The 24,902-nt window shown below is 49.7% G+C and overlaps 2 protein-coding genes across 2 annotated transcripts in view; both read right to left on the bottom strand.

The window, feature by feature from the left end:
- The window catches only part of LOC144124906 (uncharacterized), a 19,502-nt gene extending 3,594 nt beyond the window's left edge, over positions 1 to 15,908 (bottom strand). Inside the window, exon 1 of the mRNA XM_077657852.1 lies at positions 8,951 to 15,908. Within this exon, the coding sequence (XP_077513978.1) occupies positions 8,951 to 15,824 (6,874 nt within the window). The 5' untranslated portion in view covers positions 15,825 to 15,908. The remainder of the gene's footprint in view (positions 1 to 8,950) is intronic.
- On the bottom strand, positions 15,866 to 24,902 carry LOC144124117 (uncharacterized). The gene is made up of 3 exons (XM_077656779.1): positions 20,393 to 24,902; positions 16,002 to 20,143; positions 15,866 to 15,904 (listed from the first exon to the last, which is right to left on the bottom strand). Exons 1-3 carry the CDS (start codon positions 24,369 to 24,371, stop codon positions 15,866 to 15,868), a joined length of 8,160 nt encoding a protein of 2,719 aa, XP_077512905.1. The 5' UTR covers positions 24,372 to 24,902.

Below are 24,902 nucleotides of genomic sequence, written 5' to 3'. Positions count from 1 at the left end.
TTTGACTTGGGACGAGGGTGATCGGTATATGCAGCCAATGACTATTTTTTCTATCTAGTGAAAATAAAGATTTGTCTGGTTCGATCCATACAGACTCACAACTTCCCACCTTTAGCGATAGATCAAGTCGGCGACGATAGTGATAGCAAGAAGAAATAAAGATCGCTGTGCCACCGTGCGCGCTATCGCTACGATGGCAGTATTCAGCGCTATATGAAGGCAACGTGTACAGGTTCTTGTCGGCATCCGACAGCCAAGTTTCGCTCACGCAGATTACGGAGAACTGGTGTTGAGTGACTGATAATAGGTTAGTAAAGTCGTCCGAATGTTTTCATAGACTTCGCGCATTGAAACGAATAAACGATCTGCAAGAAGGGGAAAGATAAGATTTTAGATTAGAAGGCGTGAAGTATGAGGTCATACTGATAGAAGAGATTAGAAGAAAAATGCAGAATCTCAAGTGAAAATGGAAAGGTCGGATCCAGATTTAATGCGGAAAACATGACTGGTCTCTGTCTTAAGTGCCAAAATTTGGCAGTTTTTCGTCCAGAGAAACAGCCACCCCTTTTCTTTCGTGAGTGTTCTTGCCTTACTGAGAAGTTTGTTTTCCACAGTAAGGTGGTCATTTACATAAACTGGCTCCTTTGCTGCACCTGGGAAACCCAACGTACCGGTGTCAAGCCGTGACTTACGAGCTTTATCCAAGAAGTCGTTTCTTTTAGCGCGGGAAATGAAGCGAGCAATGATGTTCTGCCCTGTCTGAGCGGGCACCCGATGAAAGTTGTCTAATGTGGCAGGAAAGGGTCGCCAGCAAAGGATGCATGTCAAAGAAGCTCACTCTCATCTCCTTCGTTTGTAACCTTTGTATGTATCAATATTTTCACTGTAACTGCAAAATGTACTACTGAAAGGCGAATTTTATGACTGCAGTCTTGCTGTCGACGAAGGAACCTGGTAACGTTCATATTCTCGGACCACCGCGCCTGTCAAGTCCGCAGTTTTCTATCCGAGCACAGACTTTTATGAGCCCTGGTGGGCCTGGAGTGAGAAAATAGAATGCCACGCTGTCCAAATGGTCTTCGAAGAAAAAGATACAGGCGAGGAATGAGAATTTGAATAAACTGCTTGGACTTTCCTGCGGGGCCTCCCTTTAAAGACGAAAGCAGGCTCGACAGAATACCGCAGCTTCTATGGAAGCTCCCGTTCTGATACGCTTACGCATCTCCACGAATGCGGGAATGCATACAGTAAAGTAATAAGGAGTAATCATTCCTTTGCATCAGCCCAAGCACAGCCATATGGCTACAAAGGGAAGCTATAAGGCTTTCAAAGAAACTTCGTAGTCTAAGAAAAATTCGCCCTTCTGCGGGCCGCGGATTCGAACTCCTGACCATGACGAATTTTTCTTCAGCTAGGAAGTTTCTGCGAAAGCTGTATGGATTTCTTTTGTAGTCATATGGCTGTGCTTGGGCGGATGCAAATGAGTAGCTAGTAATAATATTAATAATTGGTTTTGGGGTAAAGGAAATAGCGCATTATCTGTCCCGTATATCGTTGGACACCTGAACCGCGCCGTAAGGGAAGGGATAAAGGAGAGAGTGAAAAAGGAAGAGGTGCCGTAGTGGAGGGCTCCGGAATGATTTCGACCACCTGGGGATCTTTGACGTGCACTGACATCGCACAGCACACGGGCGCCTTAGCGTTTTTCCTCCATAAAAACGCAGCCGCCGCGGTCGGGTTCGAACCCGGGAACTCCGGATCAGTAGTCGAGCGCCCTAACCACTGAGCCACCGCGGCGGGGCGAATAATTACTCCCCGATTTCAATTCCGCCTTCGGGCTTTCTCCTAAACATTGGGAAAGCGTACACAGATTATACAAAAACAGGAAAGCCGCGTTGAACCTGGTGCTGAGCTCTGTTGTAGCCTCGCCGCAGTAGCTCAGTGGTTAGGGTGCTCCACTATTGATCCGGAGTTCCCGGGTTCGAACCCGACCGCGGCGGCTGCGTTTATATGGAGGGAAAACGCTAAGGCGCCCGTGTGCTGTGCGATGTCAGTGCACGTTAAAGATCCCCAGGTGGTCGAAATTATTCCGGAGCCGTCCACTACGGCGCCCCTTTCTTCCTTTCTTCTTTCACTCCCTCCTTAATCCCTTCCCTTGCGGCGCGGTTCAGGTGTCCAACGATATATATGAGACAGATACTGCGCCATATCGTTTCCCCAAAAACCAATTATTATTAGCTCTGTTGTACTCTTTTGTACGTTATTGAGGCGGCTAAGAGCAATGGAAAGGCGCGGTAACTGTAGCGCGAAGCCCTTCCCGCTCGTCGCTGAAGCGCAAAGGGTGACCATGTGCTGTGTAAGCGCACGTCAAAGATTAAATATAATTGAATTGGCTTTTTAGGAAAGGAAATGGCGCAGTATCTGTCTCACATATCGGCGGACACCTGAACCGCGCCGTAAGGGAAGGGATAAAGGAGGGAGTGAAAGAAGAAAGGAAGAAAGAGGTGCCGTAGTGGAGGGCTCCGGAATAATTTCGACCACCTGGGGATCTTTGACGTGCACTGACATCGCACAACACACGTGCGCCTTTGCGTTTCGCCTGCATCAAAACACAGCCGCCGCGGTCGGGTTCGAACCCGGCTACTCCGGATCAGTAGCCGAGCACCTTAACCACTGAGCCATCGCGGCTGGTGTCAAAGACCCCCCCGGTGGTAGAAATTATTCCGGCGCCGTCGAGTACGGCACCTTTCTTCCTTTTTTCTCTCACTTCCTCCTTTATCCCTTCCATCACGGCGCGGCTGAAGTGTCCTCCAAGAAGTTAGGCAGCTACTGCGCCATTTCGTTTCCTCAAAAACCACTAATAATACAGGAAGAAAGAGGAAATGGTGGTTATGAAGAAAAGGAAACAAACAAGCAAACAAAAACTATGTACAGCATTTTTCTTGTGTCCCTTGATCTGCATGCAACTGTTTCCCTTATACTTGCAGCTCAAAGAGTTCCCAAAACCAATTTTGTGGGCTCCAAATAACCTGCCAGTTTTTCTTTAGTATGTCGACATCAAACTCACCTATTATTAAATAGTCCTAATTCTGTTAGAAGGTGGTCGGACAGTTTCAACGCCACTGTTTTGAGCACAAGTGAGCTGGACACGTGCTGCGCAGATAAGCTGTAGTGGCTGGACCTACCGAAGCGTGCCGTGCACCAACCGGATTTTGCTCAATGATTTTTTAAATAAAACGCCGACATAACTGAAACATAAGCCGCAAAATGAGGAATTTAACTTCAAGCGTAACAAATACTTGTAGTTACTATCATTTCAGATAACGATATCTCTCCTCGCGAGCACCTCGTAACTAGCGGCGTTTGCACTTCCTCTTGTTTTGCTCTCTGCATTCGCTTATGAACTGCCTCGTTCCAGTTTAATTTGGTCCCAAAAGTATTGTGCTTTTCTGCCTCACCCTTTTCACTCTTCCTCCCTTCCCTCCCTTAAGGTACGACTTCGATGTTCACCCGAAGTGAGATGATCTTTTAGCTTACTCACCCTCTTCTTCTTATGAAAGGTTTTCTTTATGAGGAGACTCTGAATCAGTTCAGAACTTTGATTGGCTTGAGATGATCACTAGGCGACCCGGGCAACATGTATTATCAGCGTCAAATGAAACGAGATGTGCAGCCGCCGCGGTGGCTGAGTGGTTATGGCGCTCGGCTGCTGGCCCGAAAGACGCGGGTTCGATCCCGGCCGTGGCGGTCGAATTTCGATGGAGGCGATATTCTAGAGGCCTGTGTACTGTGCGATGTCAGTGCACGTTAAAAAACCCCAGGTGGTCGAAATTCCCGGAGCCCTTCACTACGGCGTCTCTCATAGCCTTAGTCGCTTTGGGACGTTAAACCCCCATCAACTAAACTAAACTGAAACGCGAAGTGCAAAACCAGATTGATTGATTGATTGATTACAAACGTCTTTATTTCTTCAATGTTCTCCGAACATGTGGGTGGACCGCCTAGTCCGGTAGTCCACTGGCTGCTGCTGCTGCGCTGGCCCTCCCCACCAGCCAGTGCTGACGGTCAGGATCATCGCTGAGCAGAATAGCCTCCCACTGCTCCTCCGAGGGGTTGGGAATGGGGTCAACTAAGGGATTATATTGGCATGCCCACACCATATGGTAGAGGTTAGCTACCGCTCCACAATGTGGACACTGTGGAGAGTATAGTGTAGGGTACCACTGGTGTAATTTAGCTGGTGTTGGGTAGGTGTTGGTTTGTAGTCTCCTAAGGGTGTTCTCTTCTAACTTGTTGAGGGATTTGTGTGGTGTTGGGTACTCCTTTCTGGCTGTTCTGTATGGCGCAAGATTGTCAGCATACACTGCTAAGCCTATTAGGTCGCGGCACCCTTCATGGTCATCAGGGGGAGACGTCCGGTATAGAAGAGCTCGGGCATGCCTGTGGGCGGCTTCGTTTCCTCCTGGTAGTTCCAGGTGACCGGGGAACCAGATTACTGAGACCTGGTTGGGTGGATGCTTAGTCAGCAATGACAACCCTGACTTGTGAATTAATCCGTTATTGAAGTTTCGACAGGCGTTCTGGGAATCAGTGAGCACAACGGCGTTGGGGTTAGATGCTACAGCTAATGCAATAGCTGCCTCCTCTGCGTGAGTGGGGTTAGATGTTTTCACCGAGGCGCAGTTCACCATCGACCCTGAAGGCGTTGAGACCACAATAGTCATGACCCCATTATTTGGTCCTGCTGCGTCCACGTAAAGGGTGTTAATTTGCTTGTCCCATTTCTTCTGCAGGGATTCACCTCTTGCTTTCCTCCTCTCGGTGTTATATGCGGGATGCATATTCCGCGGAATGGGGTGCACGTTTATGCGTCTTCTCACATCGCGTGGGACCTCTTCCCTTTGGTCAATTGTATAGGGCAGATTAACATGGATTTTATCGAGCAGTTCTCTGCCGGGTTTTGTGAGTGCGAGCCGATTCAGTTGTGAGAACCATTGTGCTTCCCACATCTCTTTGAGGGTATTATGTACTCCTAGAGCCATGAGCTTTGCTGTTGGCGTGGAGTTTGGTAACCCCAGTGCCGTCTTGTAGGCTTTCCTGATGAGTACCTCCAACTTTTCAATTTCCGACCTGGAGAGGTTAAGGAATGCCGTCCCGTACATTATCCGAGAGATCACGAAAGCTTGCACTAAGCGGATGGTGTCCCTTTCCTTCATGCCATGGTGTTTATTTCGGATACGATGTATCATGCGGAGGATTTGCTCGGTGGATGTTGTAAGCTTCTTCATAGTGGTGGTGTTCTGTCGCCCCTGCGGGATATACTGCCCTAGTATCTTGATCTCCGTGGGTTTCTGTACTGGGTGGTTCTCTATATACACCGAGATGTTCTGCGCTAGGGGTGTCCTCGGGTTCTTCAGGATTAGCAACTCGGACTTTTCCGGCGCACACTGGAGACCTCTCTCCCTGGCGTACCGGTCCACCGTGTCGGCTGCTGCTTGAAGACGCTCCTCGATCTCTGCGTCACTCCCCGAGTTGCACCAGACAGTGATATCATCCGCATATAATGTGTGTTTGACGCCGGGGATTTCGGAAAGAAGGCCTGGTAGATCTTTCATAGCCAAATTGAACAAGAGGGGTGACAGTACCGCCCCTTGCGGAGTTCCCCTCGGGCCTAGAGTGATGGGATCTGATTTTATTCCACCGAAGTTTATAGTGGCTTGCCTGACTGATAAGAAGTTTTTGATATAGTTGTAGGTTCTTGCGCCACAGTTGGTATCGGCGAGGCTTTGCAGGATGTTTTTATGTAGAACGTTATCGAACGCTCCTTTCAAATCAAGTGCCAGGATGGCCCTTGTCTGTGACTTGGGAGGTGTCTCAAGGAGGTCTTTGTACAGGTACAAGAGGGCGTCCTGTGTCGATAGGTGAGGGCGAAAGCCGAATTGAGTATTAGGTAGGAGGTTGTTTTCTTCTAAGTATCTACTCAGTCTCGTGTTGATGACCCTCTCTATGAGCTTCCCCAAACACGAGGTCAGCGATATCGGTCGTAGATTATCCAGTTTAAGGGGTTTGTTCGCCTTCGGAATGAACCGAACCTCGGCTGTCTTCCAGGATATTGGTAACGTTCCTGTAGCCCAATGCTGCTCGTTGAAGCATTCCACCAGCGCGGTGATGGTGTCATCGCTGAGGTTAAATAAGAGCTTCGCTGTTATTTGATCTGGACCTGGAGCTGCATTTTTTCTCATGGCCGCGATTTCTGCTTTGATTTCTTCTTTCGTGAGTGGGAGGTCCAGCTTGGGATTTGGCAGTCCAGGATACTCCGGCTGTTCCACGACTTGGTCCGTGCACAGATACCTGGTCTTGAGCTTTTCGATCAACTCTGTGTCCGTACCCGGGGTGGTGTGTACGATCTTCGTGAGCCTGTCTTTAGTGGCCGACTTGCTGCTGCTGGGGTCGATTAGGACACGTAGGAGCTTCCAAGTCTTTGACACACCTAGCTTCCCCTGAATACCATCGCAGAGCGAATGCCAGTTCTGTCTGGTTAAGGATATGGCATAGGATTCTGCCTTTTTGTTTATCTCCTCTATTTTTTTCTTGAGTTTGCGGTTAAGCCGTTGTCTGCGCCATCTCTTTGTCAATGAGTGCCTCGCTTCCCATAAATGTAGAAGGTGCGGATCGACCGCTGGGCAATCTTTTGTCGTGCAGACCTCTTTTGTAAAGGCTTTCAAAGAGTGCACCTCATCTTTAACCCATTCCTCTAGGTCGGTAATAGTATTTGCAGTAGATGCCTGGGCCTTTCTCCACCTGTCCCAGTTCGTAACTCTTGCGATACCTATTTTGCGCTTGCACGCGTTTGTGCTTATCTCCAGAGAGAGTATGAAGTGATCGCTTCCCAGGTGCTGTTCGGTATTCTTCCAAATGGCGTTTTGTATGTTCTTGGTGAACGTCAGGTCAGGACATGTATCTCTACTGACACTGTTTCCCAGCCTCGTAGGGTAAGTGGGATCGGTGAGGATCGATAACCCCTCTTGCGCCACTACTTCTTCTAGTTTTCTGCCTTTCGGTGTCGCCGCCGGGTAGCCCCATGAAGGGTGTGGTGCGTTGAAGTCGCCTCCAATCACGCAGGGGGCATGGCCCGCTAAGGTCAGAAATTTCTTTGAGGGAACCCAATTTTGCGTTCCTGTCTTTTGGAGGGCTGTATACATTCAATACGTGCGTGCTTGCCGCTCCTCTCTGGAGAGGAAGAATAGTTATATAGCAGTGCGCAACATCCGGCTCTAAAGTGTCGTGCAATATGGCAGTGTATAATTTGTGCACTAACGTGGCAGTTAACTGGTCGTGCTGATAAGTCACATAGTCTTGGAGCTTCATAGGCATTAGGTGGGGTTCTTGAATTAGGATAGCTGCCGGTGGGTCAGATTCCTGAGATAGAAGGAGATTAAGAGCAGCCTGCTTTCTCCTGTATCCCCGCAAAACCAGAAAATACTACTCTAGGGAGGCAGAATACTAGACCGGTTGACTTTCGCATCGGAGGCGTAAAGACCGATCCTCGAAATCGTTAATAGACTACATCTGTACTTCCTAAAATATTTATTGTTCATGCCTGCGTTTCAATTTTGTTCGCGCTTCATTTCAAGCTGACGGTGCTTACATGCATACCCTGTCGGTTGAAGGGCACGCGCAACTTAAAACTCGCGAACATTTTTCGTTATGAATTCTTGTGCAAAGCTCAACCGGAGACGTTTTCGCAGGTTGACACGTCGGTCACAGCACAACACAGCTCGGTCGCGCACGCGTTATTAATGTACCAATACCCGATTCGTGCCTCAGACAAATAGAGGTCCTCGCGAAAGATGTGGTCGTACTTAACGTCGACGCGATGCGCACCGAGTGATCAGGCGTTTATGATTTACGGCGAAAATGGATGCTCGTTGCTGTGAGCCTAATTCAGAACGTTCACTCGTACTCGTGCACATACTCACCATTTGTTTCAGCACTATGAACCACCATAACGCAGCCTTTCAATTCAACGGAATTTCTGGCCGCCCAGTTAGTTTATGTCTGGTTTTATTTTTCAAATAACTGTAACATTAGTACACATCCCAAGAACACGCTACGAAGTCATACAGACCACGAAACGGTCACTAGGTGCTCCTCTAAAACGGTTGATCCAAAGACCCTCCTTGGTCTATGCGTTCTGTGCCCGCCTGGCATGCAGAGGGCCTTGGTTCGGGCCGTAATGAGGGCTAATTTCTTTTACTGAATTACTTCTATCTTCTGAAATAATTCGATTAGAGGAACCTCCATCACCAATTTTGGCTTCATCTGGACGTTTCCCGAATTCGTTAGCTCCATTTCAAACTTATGGAATTTTTTCCAGCCAACGCAGTACGACGGACGACGATGCCGGGCTTTCAGTAGAAGGAGCTCCTTACGTTATCGTGTAATAGCGCATACCTGAAAGTGAATTTTCGGCCGCAAACTCGCAAAGCAGCCCCGATATCCATGTATCCTGAGCCACGCGAAAGTTACGCTGAAAAGGCAGTGCGACGCCAATAGGCGTGAGGCCCATAGGCGCCTAACGCCTATGGGCCTAATTCCCGCCGTCTCGATCTGCGCCTTTATTTAACTCGACTACGACGAAAGCGTCCCGCAGTACGACGACGAGTATAATGACATTGAATACAAAGCTCTGCAGTAGTAACGAAGTAAGCGCCCCTCAGATGCCATTCCCCTATGCAGCACCTAAGCCTTACTGCTGTGTTTTTAAAGACAGAAAATGTTCCGCTCCATCTCGCAAACTGCCGCTCAAGCGTGAAAAGTCGACAGTTTGAACATTATATCGGGGCTACTACGTGAGGGCACCATGAAACAGTAGTGAATTACATCTGTGTACACAGACATGCGTTAGGTGAAGAAAAAGAAAGCTTTTGAAGATAAAAGCATTACTCACTGGATGTGGGCCGCTTTTCCCGCTCTCTGATGATGAAGAAGGCGTTGGGGACGCAGCGGTACAGCGACCACACGGCAGAGGCAAGCATCGCAGTCTCATGATCCCTCCAGGCTTGCCGCAAGACGTCGCTCACGTCATCTTCATCTACCACACTGAGCACGTACCTCTCCAAGCATTCTGGTGTCGGTGGAGTTGGAGTGCCGCTTGTAGCCTCGGGAACGGGTCTCTCCTTGTGGTAGCCAGAACACATTTCGGCGTGCGTTGGGTTGCTACGGAAGAAGGACTGCCCGCACAGCGTGCAGGCTAGGAGCGACTGGACCTCACTGGCGTGGCACGGAGGATTAACTGCTCCCTTTAACGAGGCCTCTTGCGATAATTCTAGGTCTAGGAGTTCCGTCGCCTCGGGGTCTACATCCGTCTTTCTAGTCCAACCACTCGGCCCAGGTGTTGACATGGCATCCCAAGATTTGTCGTACGGATCTCGATGGGGAACACTGTCTCTACGTTTGCCTGTTCCTCCCTTGTCGGAGGAACGACGAGAAGAGTCACTTTCGTCATCGTGCCGCGATATACTTGCCGATAAGAACCGAGTTTGTTTACACTCAGCAGCGGATTCTGGCAATTCACCTGCGTAAGGAACAGCAACTGCTCGTTGAAAGTTCGCCTTGAAATCGAAATAAGTCTGCCTTGGAGGTAAGCCAGGACGGGACGATCCACTGGGTAAACCGGGCTCCCCGCTGTCATCCTCGTCATCGTCGATTCTCACGAGGCAGCACGAGGAGCTCTTCTTCACGGAAGTAAGTCGCCCTCTCGGTGAGCCAGCGTCGCTGCTGAAGTAGACGACTTCCTCGTTCGTGATGTCCGTCTTTTCTAATCGAGACGTTAAGTTTCCCGTAGAAGTTGAAGCAGCCTTCAGTGTCGTGAATTTAACTCGCGCACTGGAATCCTCTATGTCGGCTGAGTTACCGGAGACATCCGGTGGAGCACTGAATTTGAATGAGCGAGTTTGAACTGCAGTGACACTATCTGGCTGATCTTTTATTCTGCCTTTTCTCTTTGGCAGCTTAGGAAGCGACTCGGTATCATTTACTTCGGAGACGAGTCGCTGGTAACTGACGCTTTCTGTAACGGTAAACATTTTCCCGCCTTCAGACTGACCAGATGGCGGTGGTCCGGGTGGTTGGTCGTCAGTTACAACTTGCTCACCTCTGGAAACATTCGTCACCACTGATCCCTCTAAAGATTTATCGCGTTGTACTTGACCACCAGAGCCTGGTTCTTGAGAGCGCTCGTCTTTTGCCGGCCCGCATCGTTCCAGACTGTGAACATAATAAACGTTGGCTTCCATCCTACGTTCTCTCAGAAGCGAGTCAGAACGTCGCCTCAAACCGGACAAACTCTCTGCGAAACCAAACGACTCGGCTGAATTCTTATAGGCTAAATCAGACCCCGTTATGCTGGATAACGGTTTTTCTTTATCCGTTGGCACTGCAGGAGCTACCTCGTCGTTGGGCATTCCTACCAACTGCTCACCTCGCAGAGCAGGGAACCACGGCCTTTCTTCATGCGCCCACGCCCCCGATGGGCTCGTGGGGAGGCTCGTATCAACCACTTCTGCGGTGGCTGCTTTGACGTCGGCTTCAGGAATGTTCCCTCTGTGCACAGAACTGTCAACTACTGCCTTCCAGTCACTAACTGCGGCAGGCAGTTTGCCTCCCTTATCTATACTTGATTTCTTTCTTCCTTCGCTAGCCATACTGGAAGAATCTCTGCAAGCATCCTCAGATTCGCGGACTTTCTGGGGAATATTTATTGCTGCCTGCTCCGGCTCCGGCAAGAAGGCTCGCTTCTGCTCCGCAGTGGTTGATGATCCTTCCACTTCAGTATCCACCAGATGACTTTCACCAGCCTCACCAGAACGTACGAGCGAACTATCTTCAAAGAGGCGGCCTTCTTCGGACCGCCCAGGTATGCAGGTTACCGCCTCCGCATGAGGCAGCGATACGTCTTTGTCAACCGACGGCGTCTTCTCCTCCGCAGCAGTAGGCGTAGTATCGGTTTCGGGTTTTTCTTTCAGTTGACGAAGTGCTTCCTCAAGGCCCTCGTAGTCTTCCTGCTTACTATATTCTGCAGTGACTGCTCTTTTGGCAGCAGCAACTTCGGCTCCAGATTCAAGAGGAAGAGATGGCTTTGATTCTGAAGGCGCTTGCGAAGTTTCATCCTTCTTCGAGTCTTCTGGCTTGTACTCTACCAATTCCATTACAGGCGCGACATCTTTATTTTCTGGTCCCGTCTTCGCTTCAACGTCGCACACCAAGATTTGATCCATATGCTTTTCTAGAATCGGTTGCCCTTCTCTCGAACCTACAAAATTTTCTTGTTTGCCAAGGTCAAGGAAGTCTGTTGCTTCGATTATAGGAAGTGCGGGCTCTTCCATGACTAAAGCTGGGGTTTCCCCTGCGTGCTCGGCAGTGGAAGTTGCCTTCTCTGAAACAGGCTGTGCTGCGTTGTCAACGGCGCCTGTCTTCTCCTCTGTAGTCGTCGGTGTCTCTTCTGTACCGGGTTTTCCTTCCAGTTGACGAAGTGCTTCTTCAATGCCTTCGTAGTCTTCCTGCTTATTGCATTCGAGGCCAGCGGCTCCTTTGCCAGCAGCAACTTCGGCCCCGGACTCAAGCGGTGCCTTTGATTCCGAAGGCGCCTGCACAGTTCGATCCTTCTCCGAGTCTTCGGGCTTGTACTCTACAAACTCCATTATAGGCGCGACAGCATCTTTATTTTCTGGTAATACCTTCCCTTCAGCCTCACTCGCTGATATTTGCGCCATAGGCGTTTCATGAACAGGTAGCACTTCTGTCGAACTCTCTATATTCTCTTGTTTACCAATTTCAATGGAGTCTGTTTCTTCGATTATGGGAAATGCCGGCTCCTCTGTGACTAAAGGTGGGATTTTCCAACCGGACAGCGCTTCTGAGGAATCAACTTTTTCTGAGCGCTCGGGTATGAAAGTTACCGCCTCTGAAACAGGCTGTGCTATGGTGTCAACAGCAGCTGTCTTCTCCTCTGTAGTCGTCGGCGTCGCTTCTGTACCGGGTTTTTCTTCCAGTTGACGAAGGGCTTCTTCAATGCCTTCGTAGTCTTCCTGCTTACTCCATACGTAGTTAGCGGCTCCTTTGGCACCATCAACTTCGGCCCCGGACTCAAGAGGTGGCTTTGATTCTGACGGCGCCTGCACAGTTTGATCCTTCTCCGAGTCTTCTGGCTTGTACTCTACCAGCTCCATTCCAGGCGCGACTGCATCTTTATTTTCTGGCACCACCTTGACCTCTGTGTCACTCATCAATATTTGTGTCATAGGTGTTTCATGAATAGGTAGCACTTCTGCCGAACCCTCAATATTCTCATGTTTACCAGGTTGAGTGGAGTCTGTTTCTTCGATTATTGGAAGTGCTGGCTCCTCTTTGACTAAAGGTGGGGTTTTCCAACCCGACAGCGCTTCTGAGGAATCAACTCTTTCTGAGCGCTCGGGTATGAAAGTTACCGTCTCTGAAACAGGCTGTGCTACGGTGTCAACAGCAGCTGTCTTCTCCTCTGTAGTCGTTGGTGTCGCTTCTGTACCGGGTTTTTCTTCCAGTTGACGAAGTGCTTCCTCAATGCCTTCGTAGTCTTCCTGCTTATTGCATTCGAGGTTAGCGGCTCCTTGGGCAGCAGCAAATTCGGCCCCGGACTCAAGAGGTGGCTTTGAATCTGAAGGCGCCTGTACAGTTTGATCCTTCTCCGAGTCTTCTTGCTTGTACTCTACCAACTCCGTTACAGGCGCGGTAGCATCTTTATTTTCTGGTACGACCTTCCCTTCTGCCTCACTCACTGATATTTGCGCCATAGGCGTTTCATGAATAGGTAGCACTTCTGTCGAACCCTCAATAGTCTCATGTTTACAAAGTTCAATGGAGTCTGTTTCTTCGATTATGGGAAGTGCCGGCTCCTCTGTGACTAAAGGTGGGGTTTTCCAACCCGACAGCGCTTCTGAGGAATCAATTCTTTCTGAGCGCTCGGGTATGAAAGTTACCGTCTCTGAAACAGGCTGTGCTACGGCGTCATCAGCAGCTGTCTTCTCTTCTGTAGTCGTCGGTGTCGCTTCTCTTCCGGTTTTTTCTTCCAGTTGACGAAGTGCTTCCTCAATGCCTTCGTAGTCTTCCTGCTTATTGCATTCGAGGCCAGCTGCTCCTTTTCGAGCAGCAACTTCGGGCCCGGACTCAAGAGGAGCCTTTGATACTGAAGGCGCCTGTACAGTTTGATCCTTCTCCGAGTCTTCTGGCTTGCACTCTACCAATTTCATTACAGGCGTGGCAGCATCTTTAGTTTCTGGTGCGACCTTCCCTTCAGGCTCACTCACTGACATTTGCGCCATAGGCGTTTCATGAATAGGCAGAACTTCTGTCGAACCCTCAATATCCTCTTGTTTACCAAGTTCAATGGAGTCTGTTTCTTTGATTATGGGAAGTGCCGGCTCCTCTGTGACTAAAGGTGGGGTTTTCCAACCCGACGGCGCTTCTGAGGAATCAACTCTTTCTGAGCGCTCGGGTATGAAAGTTACCGTCTCTGAAACAGGCTGTAATACGGTGTCAACAGCAGCTGTCTTCCCCTCTGTAGTTGTCAGTGTCGCATCTGTTCCGGGTTTTTCTTCCAGTTGACGAAGTGCTTCCTCAATGCCTTCGTAGTCTTCCTGCTTATTGTATTCGAGGCCAGCGGCTGCTTTGGCAGCAGCAACTTCGCCCTCGGACTCAAGAGGTGGCTTTGATTCTGAAGGCGCCTGCACAGTTCGATCCTTCACCGAGTCTTCTGGCTTGTACTCTACCAACTCCATTACAGGCGCGACTGCATCTTTTTCTAGTACCACCTTTCCTTCCGCATAACTCACAGATATTTGTGACATCGGCGTTTCATGAATAGGTAGCACTTCTGTCGAACCCTCTAAATTTCCTTTTTTACCAAGTTCAAGGGAGCCTGTTATGGGATGTGCGGACTCCTCTGTGACTAAAGGTGGGGTTTTCCGACCCGACACCGCTTCTGAGGAATCAACTTTTTCTGATCGATCAGGTATGTAAGTTACTGTCTCTGAAACAGGCTGTGTTACGTTGTCAACCGTAGCTGTCTTCTCCTCTGTAATTATCGGTGTCGCTTCTGTTCCGGATTTTTCTTCCAGATGACGAAGTGCTTCCTCAATGCCTTCGTAGTCTTCCTGCTTATTGCATTCGAGGCCAGCTGCTCCTTTGGAAGCAGCAAGTTCGGCCCCGGACTCAAGAGGTGACTTTGATTCTGAAGGCGCCTGCACAGTTTGATCCTTCTCCGAGTCTTCTGGTTTGTACTCTACCAACTCCGTTACAGGCGCCGCAGCATCTTTATTTTCTGGTACGACCTTTCCTTCAGCCTCACTCACTGATATTTGTGCCATAGGCGTGTCATGAATAGGTAGCACTTTTGTCGAACCCTCTAAATTTGCTTTTTTACCAAGTTCAAGCGAGTCTGTTATGGGATGTGCGGGCTCCTCTGTGACTAAAGGTGGGGTTTTCAAACCCGGGATCGCTTCTGAAGAATCAAATTTTGCTGAGGGCTCGGGCATGAAAGTTGCTGTCTCTGAAACAGGCTGTGCTACGGTGTCAACAGCGGCTGCCTTCTCCCCTGTAGTCATCGGTGTCGATTCTATTCCGGGTTTTACTTCCAGTTGAACAAGTGCTTCTTCAATGGCTTCGTAGTCTTCCTGCTTTTTCCTGTCTTTTTCCGGCCGACCTGGTCTGTATGGAACTTCCACATTCAGCTCCTCGTTTTGTGCCCTAGTGCTGGGAACATTCCCTGACAATGCGTCTTCATCTTCAATGAAGTCCGCAAGCCCAGCAACTGGGTCTGGTATTCCTTCTGGAAGAAAGTCATCGCTTTCCGCCGGCGTATTCTCCGGGTGAGCTTCAATTTCTTCGATTTCCACGTTCTCCGACCTACGTTCTGTATTTTCAGGAAGTGGCACCTCAGTATCTAGCTTTGATTCACTTAATCCTTTTTCTATCAGTTGTCCTTCGTTTTTCAATGTTTCTTTGTCGGCAGACGCGGCGCTGTTTTTAGCACCAAGCAAGACATCTACTGGCGTGCTAGCCACTAACTGCTCAATTTCGACTCCTGGTTGCGTCGAATCCTTTGCAACATGATGTTCATCATGATCTGCTTTGGCATCAGCTTCTGTTTTGAGCTCTTGATCATTAAAAAGAGGCGCCCCCTTTCCCGCCGTAGCATCGCTTGGAGCTCCTCTTTCTACCAGTTGTCCTTCGTATTCAACTACCTCCGTGTTCGCCGGCGCAGCCTCCTTTGTATCCAGGGTTAATTCAGTCTGAGAGGCGGTCATGGGTATTTCTGTTTCGACTTTTGTTTTCGACGAATCTTCTTCTAAATGATGCAGTTGAGGTTCTGTTCCAGGCGCTGCCTCTGTTTTGTGATCTTGGTCTTGAGGAAGAGGCGCCTCAATTTCTACCTGCGCGCCGCTTTGCATTTGCTGCTGTAGCTCTTCTCCCTCGTGTTGCACTGTTTCGTTATCGGCAGACGGGGCACTGCTTGGCGCCAGCAAATCTGGTTGCGTAGCAGCCTCCGGCAGTTCAGATTCGACTTTTGGTTGCGACAAATCTTTCTCAACGTGAGGTTCTTCATGATCTGCTTTAGAATCAGCTTCTGTCTTGAGATCTTGAGCTTCAACAACAGATGGCTCCGTTTCCGCCTTAAGACCGCTTGGTACTTCTCTTTCTACCAGTTGTCCTTCATATTCAACTACCTCCGTGTCCGCCGGCGCAGCCTCCTTTGTACCCGGGGTTAATTCAGTCCGAGAGGCGGTCATGGGTATTTCTGTTTCGACTTTTGTTTTCGACGAATCTTCTTCTAAATGATGCAGTTGAGGTTCTGTTGCAGGCGCTGCCTCTGTTTTGTGGTCTTGGTCTTGAGGAAGAGGCGCCTCAATTTCTACCTGAGCGCCGCTTTGCATTTGCTGCTGTAGCTCATCTCCCACGTGTTGTACTGTTTCCTTGTCGGGAGACGGGGCACTGCTTGGCGCCAGCAAATCTGGTTGCGCAGCAGCCTCCGGCAGTTCAGATTCGACTTTTGGTTGCGACAAATCTTTCTCAACGTGAGGTTCTTCATGATCTGCTTTGGTATCAGCTTCTGTCTTGAGGTCTTGAGCTTCAACAACAGATGGCTCCGTTTCCGCCTTAGAACCGCCTTCTCTTTCTACCAATTGTCCTTCATATTCAACTACCTCCGTGTCCGCCGGCGCAGCCTCCTTTGTACCCGGGGTTAATTCAGTCCGAGAGGCGGTCATGGGTATTTCTGTTTCGACTTTTGTTTTCGACGAATCTTCTTCTAAATGATGCAGTTGAGGTTCTGTTGCAGGCGCTGCCTCTGTTTTGTGGTCTTGGTCTTGAGGAAGAGGCGCCTCAATTTCTACCTGAGCGCCGCTTTGCATTTGCTGCTGTAGCTCATCTCCCACGTGTTGCACTGTTTCCTTGTCGGGAGACGGGGCACTGCTTGGCGCCAGCAAATCTGGTTGCGCAGCAGCCTCCGGCAGTTCAGATTCGACTTTTGGTTGCGACAAATCTTTCTCAACGTGAGGTTCTTCATGATCTGCTTTGGTATCAGCTTCTGTCTTGAGGTCTTGAGCTTCAACAACAGATGGCTCCGTTTCCGCCTTAGAACCGCCTTCTCTTTCTACCAATTGTCCTTCATATTCAACTACCTCCGTGTCCGCCGGCGCAGCCTCCTTTGTACCCGGGGTTAATTCAGTCCGAGAGGCGGTCATGGGTATTTCTGTTTCGACTTTTGTTTTCGACGAATCTTCTTCTAAATGATGCAGTTGAGGTTCTGTTGCAGGCGCTGCCTCTGTTTTGTGATCTTGGTCTTGAGGAAGAGGCGCCTCAATTTCTACCTGAGCGCCGCTTTGCATTTGCTGCTGTAGCTCTTCTCCCTCGTGTTGCACTGTTTCCTTGTCGGCAGACGGGGCACTGCTTGGCACCAGCAACTCTGGTTGCGCAGCAGCCTCCGGCAATTCAGATTCGACTTTTGGTTGCGACAAATCTTTCTCAACGTGAGGTTCTTCATGATCTGCTTTGGTATCAGCTTCTGTCTTGAGGTCTTGAGCTTCAACAACAGATGGCTCCGTTTCCGCCTTAGAACCGCCTTCTCTTTCTACCAATTGTCCTTCATATTCAACTACCTCCGTGTCCGCCGGCGCAGCCTCCTTTGTACCCGGGGTTAATTCAGTCCGAGAGGCGGTCATGGGTATTTCTGTTTCGACTTTTGTTTTCGACGAATCTTCTTCTAAATGATGCAGTTGAGGTTCTGTTGCAGGCGCTGCCTCTGTTTTGTGATCTTGGTCTTGAGGAAGAGGCGCCTCAATTTCTACCTGAGCGCCGCTTTGCATTTGCTGCTGTAGCTCTTCTCCCTCGTGTTGCACTGTTTCCTTGTCGGCAGACGGGGCACTGCTTGGCACCAGCAAATCTGGTTGCGTAGCAGCCTCCGGCAATTCAGATTCGACTTTTGGTTGCGACAAATCTTTCTCAACGTGAGGTTCTTCATGATCTGCTTTGGAATCAGTTTCTGTCTTGAGATCTTGAGCTTCAACAACACATGGCCCCGTTTCCGCCTTAGGACCGGTTGGTACTTCTCTTTCTACCAGTTGTCCTTCATATACAACTACCTCCGTGTCCGCCGGCGCAGCATCCTTTGTACCCGGGGTTAATTCAGTCCGAGAGGCGGTCATGGGTATTTCTGTTTCGACTTTTGTTTTCGACGAATCTTCTAAATGATGCAGTTGAGGTTCTGTTGCAGGCGCTGTCTCTGTTTTGTGATCTTGGTCTTGAGGAAGAGGCGCTTCAATTTCTACCTGCGCGCCGCTTTGCATTTGCTGCTGTAGCCCTTCTCCCTCGTGTTGCCCTGTTTCCTTGTCGGCTGACGGGGCACTGCTTGGCGCCAGCAAGTCTGGTTGCGTAGCAGCCTCCGGCAGTGCAGATTCGACTTTTGGTAGCGACAAATCTTTCTCAACGTGAGGTTCTTCATGATCTGCTTTTGTATCAGCTTCTGTCTTGAGATCTTGAGCTTCAACAACAGATGGCTCCGTTTCCACCTTAGAACCGCCTTCTCTTTCTACCAGTTGTCCTTCATATTCAACTACCTCCGTGTTCGCCGGCGCAGCCTCCTTTGTATCCGGGGTTAATTCAGTCTGAGAGGCGGTCATGGGTATTTCTGTTTCGACTTTTGTTTTCGACGAATCTTCTTCTAAATGATGCAGTTGAGGTTGTGTTCCAGGCGCTGCCTCTGTTTTGTGATCTTGGTCATGAGGAAGAGGCGCCTCAATTTCTACCTGCGCGCCGCTTTGCATTTGCTGCTGTAGCCCTTCTCCCTCGTGTTGCACTGTTTCCTTGTCGGCAGACGGAGCACTGCTTGGCGCCAGCAAGTCTGGTTGCGTAGCAGCCTCCGGCAGTACAGATTCGACTTTTGGTTGCGACAAATCTTTCTCAACGTGAGGTTCTTCATGATCTGCTTTAGAATCAGCTTCTGTCTTGAGATCTTGAGCTTCAACAACAGATGGCTCCGTTTCCGCCTTAGGACCGTCTTCTCTTTCTACCAGTTGTCCTTCATATTCAACTACCTCCGTGTTCGCCGGCGCAGCCTGCTTTGTATCCGGGGTTATTTCAGTCTGAGAGGCGGTCATGGGTATTTCTGTTTCGACTTTTGTTTTCGACGAATCTTCTTCTAAATGATGCAGTTGAGGTTCTGTTGCAGGCGCTGCCTCTGTTTTGTGATCTTGGTCATGAGGAAGAGGCGCCTCAATTTCTACCTGCGCGCCGCTTTGCATTTGCTGCTGTAGCCCTTCTCCCTCGTGTTGCCCTGTTTCCTTGTCGGCAGACGGGGCACTGCTTGGCGCCAGCAAGTCTGGTTGCGTAGCAGCCTCCGGCAGTACAGATTCGACTTTTGGTTGCGACAAATCTTTCTCAACGTGAGGTTCTTCATGATCTGCTTTAGAATCAGCTTCTGTCTTGAGATCTTGAGCTTCAACAACAGATGGCTCCGTTTCCGCCTTAGGACCGTCTTCTCTTTCTACCAGTTGTCCTTCATATTCAACTACCTCCGTGTTCGCCGGCGCAGCCTGCTTTGTATCCGGGGTTATTTCAGTCTGAGAGGCGGTCATGGGTATTTCTGTTTCGACTTTTGTTTTCGACGAATCTTCTTCTAAATGATGCAGTTGAGGTTCTGTTCCAGGCGCTGCCTCTGTTTTGTGATCTTGGTCTTGAGGAAGAGGCGCCTCAATTCCTACCTGCGCACCGCTTTGCATTTGCTGCTGTAGCCCTTCTGCCTCGTGTTGCACTGTTTCCTTGTCGGCAGACGGAGCACTGCTTGGCGCCAGCAAATCTGGTTGCGTAGCCGCGGCCGGCATTTCGGATTCAACTTTTAGTTGCGACAAATCTTTCTCAACGTGAGGTTCTTCATGATCTGCTTTGGAATCAGCTTCTTTCTTGAGATCTTGAGCTTCAAAAACAGGTGGCTCCGTTTCCGCCTTAGGACCGCCTTCTTTTTCTACCAGTTGTCCTTCATATTCAACTACCTCCGTGTTCGCCGGCGCAGCCTCCTTTGTATCCGGGGTTAATTCAGTCTGAGAGGCGGGAATGGGCATTTCTGTTGCGGCTTTATTAGGACCTTGTTGCGAACCCTCTTCGGCATGAGACAGTTCACGTTCTGTTGCAGGCGCAACATCTGTTTTCTGTCCCTGGTCTTGAGAAAGTGGCTCAGACGGTTCTGTTTCGGCTTTTGGTTGCAACGAATCTTTTTGGACATGAGGTTCTTTATGAACTGATTTCAGAACTTGTTCCTTGTGCTTTTGATATGTGAGGAAAGGCGGCTCAGTTAGCAGGCTTGTTTCGCGTGACAAGTCCCTTTCCACTAGCCGCCCATCGGTACGAAGAGGCGGACAGGCAAATAAATTTTTCTCTTCCATTGCTTGCATACGTCCCGATGTAATTGCAGACCTTTCGGAATCGAAAGAAGTGCTTGTAATCATGCCCACTGTGCTCTCTGTTATATCACGAGCAGACGGGGCAGTCGCTAAATCTTCAGGATTGCTCGCTTGGTCGTGAAGCTGGGTGCGCAGGTCTTCAGCGTCTTCTGTTTCTGGAAATGCCATCAAAAAAGTTCAATGTAAAGATCCGGGCATTCGATTTCTCAACCATCTTGGGAGTCAATATGTTTCTGCTCGAAGAACAAGTTGCAAATTTGGCCGTCGTTTCTGGCTGTCTGAGGGAACCATGGTATTCTTATCAAAATGGAGAGACCTTAGCGCTAGGTTTTGATTCAGTAGGTTCCGGCTGCTGTTACCAGAAACGTCGGTTCCATAAGAAGGATTGACATTACGTCACTCACTTGTTTGTATGGCTTTTGCCGGTCCGCCAGCGCCGTCCTCAACTCTTTGCTCGTCTGTCTTCCGTTCAGGTGGGCCATCGTCTTGGATGACTCTCGGCGGCAGGGGTTGATCAGGAAAAGGGCTCTCGAAAGAAGGAGCAGCTTGATTAAAGTCGTGTTCCGACGGCTTACGCTGCGGATGTGGCGCAGCTGTGGCCGTTTCTGTCTCCGTAGAAGGCACAAAACCAAGCTCAACTTCCATGGGCTCATGAGGTGGCGGAAGCAACTTTGTTTCGGAGCAAATTTTTTCTGCTTCGGCTTTTGCAGGAACGGATGCTGGGCCTACATGCATCTGGTCCGAGTCATACTGCGGGCAGCCATAGACGAGTCCGGCGTCAACGTACACTGTTTTCCCTTGCTCTCCTACTGATGCTTGATCGACTTGGTGACTGGCTGCATCCAGTGAGGTTTTCATAGTTTTCGTAACGGGCGCACTTGGGGCAGGTTGTTTTACCGATTCGTGCCCCATAACCCGAAATATAAAATGTACAGTTCCTGGCGTTGTATAGGAGCTATAAACGGTTTCTGTTTCCCCCTTACTTTTTTCTGGTGCCAGTTTTGTCTCAGAAGTCACGGTTAAAGGCGATTGTGCCTTGTGACCACTGTCTGTCAGCGTTTGCTTGTTCCTGCTATCTAGTTCTGTGGTCGATACTTCATGCTGCCTGTAGCTGTCGAATCCAGGCAATGTTGGCAGCAGCTTTTCTGCCAGAACTGCAGATATATCAATACCTGATACAGAAGCTGGGCCACTGAGACTTGCCATTGCGGTCTCCGATTGTTCGGTACTTTTTGATCCGGTGACATGCTCTAGTGACTTCACTTCCTCTACAGCGGCCATCCGTGCGGCTGAAGTCTCCCTCTCCAGCTCCTTGGTATCTGAGGAGCATGGTGCTTGCTCATAAAAAGAAGCAGACCACTCAGCTTCAGTTTCTAACAAACCTCCGGTGACCTTGGGACTAAACCAGAATTTTTCAGGCGTGTCTTCTGGCACTACTTCTGACTTGACATCCACTACAGTTATAGTTTCTTCTTGCACTTTGACCTCTTGGGCCGGATAAGTGCCTTGTAATACGAAAACGGTGTCAGTAATTCCACTCTCGGTCTCTAGCAGCCCGCCAGTTGCACTCGGGCACAGAAACATTTTGTTCATAACAGTGAGTGGAGTAATAATCTCAGCTTGTTCTCTGCTTTCGCCATGTGCAGCACCTTCTAGCGCAACTACCGGAACAGATGCAGCTTCTTCAGGAGCATTAGCCTCATATGCTACTGTAGCCTCACCTTTAGGTGCAGCACAAGCTGCCTCCGCTGGCACTTCAGAAGATTGAACTTGTGGTAGTGCTTGAAGTTTTTCTGCTTCTACAACGCCTCCTGCTACGATTGCACCCTCCTCAACAGCATTAGCCTCAGACAATGATACAACTGCCCCTTCTGGTGCAGTACCAGCTGTCTGGACTGGGATTTCTGCGGTAGGTTTCGCTTCGGTTAGTGCCTGGAGTGCTTCTGCTCCTGCGACACCTTCAGCTGCCTTCGGACCTTCTTCAAGAGCTTTAGCGTCAGGTAATGGTGAAACTTCACCTTCCGGGGCAGTGGCTAAAGGCTGTGCAGAGATTTCTTCGTATGGTTTTTCTTTGGCTTGTTCTCGCGGTAACCCTGCCTCTTCAGTAATCTCCGCTGTAGCTCCCCTCTCTTCAGGAGCTTTAACTTCAGGCAGTGCTGCAGTTTCACCTTGGGGTGCAGCGCCCGAAGGCTGTGTTTCTTCTTGGGAAGCTTTCACTTCAGCTTGTGCTTGAGGTTCCTGTTTTTCCGCGATATTTTCCACACCACCTGCAAACTGCGCTTCATCCTCCAACAAACCTCCGGTAACTCTAGGATTCAGAGAGAATATCTCATGCGCGCAGCCTAGCAGTTCTTCGGTTTGGACCTCTTGTGCAATTACAATTTCTTCTTCAATATTCACCTTTTGGCCTGAAAGAGCGTCAGTAAGAGCAGAGGCGGTGTCAGCAATTCCAGTTTCAGACTCCAGCAACCCGCCAGTTACCACTGGACGAAGAAAAATTTCATCACTAACAATGACTGGTATAACGGCCTCCTCAGTTCGTGGTCTTACTTCGCCAAATGCGGTACTGTCTAGCACACCGGTACCTTGCACAGAAGCAGTTCCTTCTTCAGGAACTTTCAACACAGCCACCTCTTCGACTTCACCTTCAAGTACAGCTTCTGTTCTCTCTGCTTGGATTTCTTCTGGCGGTCTTGTTTCAGTTAGTGCTTGAGGTGCCTCAGCTACTGCGGTGCTTTCTAGTACAGATGCCCTTTTCTCAAGAACTTTAGCTTCCGGTAGTAGTGTACATTCACCTTCTGATGTGGTGCCTGCAGCCTGTGCTGGGATTTCTTCAAAAGGCTTGGTTTCAGCTTTTGCCTGGGGTGCTTGGGCTTCGCTGACACCTTCCGAGGGAGCTGCACCTTCATGAGCTTCAGCCTGACTCTGTGCTACAGCCTCACCTTCCGGTAGAGCGCCTGCAGGCTGTGCTTGGATTTCTTCGGAAGCTTTCGCTTCGGGTTCTGTTTGAGGTTTCTGTGTTTCCACACCTTCCTTACCAGACCGCTCCGCTTCAGCCTCTAACAAACCTCCGGCAACTCTAGGACACAGGGAGTATACCTCAGGCATGCCGCTTAACTCTTCCTCTGGCTTTACTTCAAGTACAGACCCGATTTGTTCTTTTGTGATCATCTCTTGACTTGAAAAAGTGTCTTTAAGTGCCGAGACGGTGTCAGCAGCCTCAGTTGCGAACTCTAGCAGTCCACCAGTTGCCATTGGAGGAAAGAAAAATTCATCCGTAACTTCGAGTGGCCTATGAGCCTCATCACTTCGCGCTCTCTCTTCGCCACGTGCGGTACCTTCTAAAGAACGAGTACCTTCCGCAGAAGCTGTACCTTCATCGGGAGCTTTAAACTCAGCCGCCACTGCAGCTTCACCTTCAAGTACAGTGCCTGTTGTCTCTGTTTGGACTTTGTCTCCGTGTTTTGCTTCAGCTTGTGCTCGAAGTCCATCTGCTCCTGCGGCGCTTTCTGGCAGAGAAGCACCCTCCTCAGAAGCTTTAGCCTCTGGCAGTGCTGTCACTTCACTTTCTGGTGCAGTACCTGCCGCCTGTCGTGTGGTTTCTTCGGAAGGTTTCTGTTCGAGTGGTGCACGAAGTGGTTTTATTTCTGCGACATTTTCTACAGGAGCTTTACGTTCAGCCACCATTGCGGCTTCACCTTCACGCGCAGCGCATGATGGCTCTGCTTGGATTTCTTCAGCAGATTTTCCCTCGGTTAGTGCTTGAGGCACTTCTACTTCTGCGGTGCCTGCGGGCACAGATGAGGCCTGTTCAGGAGGTTGAGCCTCTGGAAGTGATGTAACTTCACCTTCTGGTGCAGTGACTGCAGCCTGTGATGGGATTTCTTCAGAAGGCCTCACTTCGGCTTCTGGCTGAGGTGGTTCCGAGGAAGCTGTAGCTTCAGGAGCTTTAGCCTCACGATGTGCTGGGGCTTCACCTTCCGGTACAGCGCCTGCAGGCTGTATTTGAATTTCTTGGAAAGCTTCCACTTCGGTTTCTGCTTGAGGTTTCTGTGTTTCCGCGACACCTTCCATACCAGGCCACTCAGCTCCAGCTTCTAACAAACCCCCGGTGACTCTAGGACACAGGTGCAATATTTCAGATGCTCCGCCAAGTTCTTCCGGTTTGACTTCCTGTACAGATACAATTTGTTGTTCTTTTATAATCTCTTGGCCAGAAACGGTGTCTTTCAGTGCTGAGACGGTGTCAGTAAATCCAGTTTCGAATTCTAGCAGCCCGCCAGTTACCACTGGAAGAGCAAATGTTTCATCCATAACTTCGAGTGGTTTAAGAGCCTTCTCAGTCAGCGGTTTGTCTTCGGCGTGAGCGGCATTTTCCAGCATGCCTGTAACTCCTGCAGAAGCTGCACTTTCACCAAGAGCTTTAACCTCATCTGCCCTTGCGACTTCAGCTTCAAGTGCTGTCTCTGCTGAGATTAGTTGAGGTTTTGCTTCAGTTAATGCTTGGGGTGCTTCAGGCGGTTTCACTTCGGCTGGTGCTTGAGGTGCTTCTTTGAGTCCTTCCAGTTGCACTGGACTTTCACCAACTGCTGTAACCTCTACTAGTGCTGTAGACTCGGCTTCCGGTGCAGTGACTTCAGGCTTTGGTGGGATTTCATCCGACGTTGACGGCTCAGCTTTTTCTGGAGACGCTCCTGCTTCAGTGCGGCCTTCCGATACAATTTCTATTGCTTCAGGAGCTTTAACCTCAGCAGTTGGTCCTGTTTCGCCTTCCTTTTCAGCACCAGCTGCCAATGCGAGAACTTCCTCAGGCGGTTTCTCTTCGGCTGGTGCTTGAGTTGCTTCTTTGAGTCCTTCCGGTTGCACTGGACTTTCATCAGCTGCTGTAACTTCTCCTAGTGCTGTAGACTCGGC

This window comes from Amblyomma americanum, chromosome 3 (assembly GCF_052857255.1).
Source record: "Amblyomma americanum isolate KBUSLIRL-KWMA chromosome 3, ASM5285725v1, whole genome shotgun sequence".
In the NCBI taxonomy this organism is placed as follows: Eukaryota; Metazoa; Arthropoda; class Arachnida; order Ixodida; family Ixodidae; genus Amblyomma; species Amblyomma americanum.
This window is presented reverse-complemented; position numbering and strand designations above follow the sequence as displayed.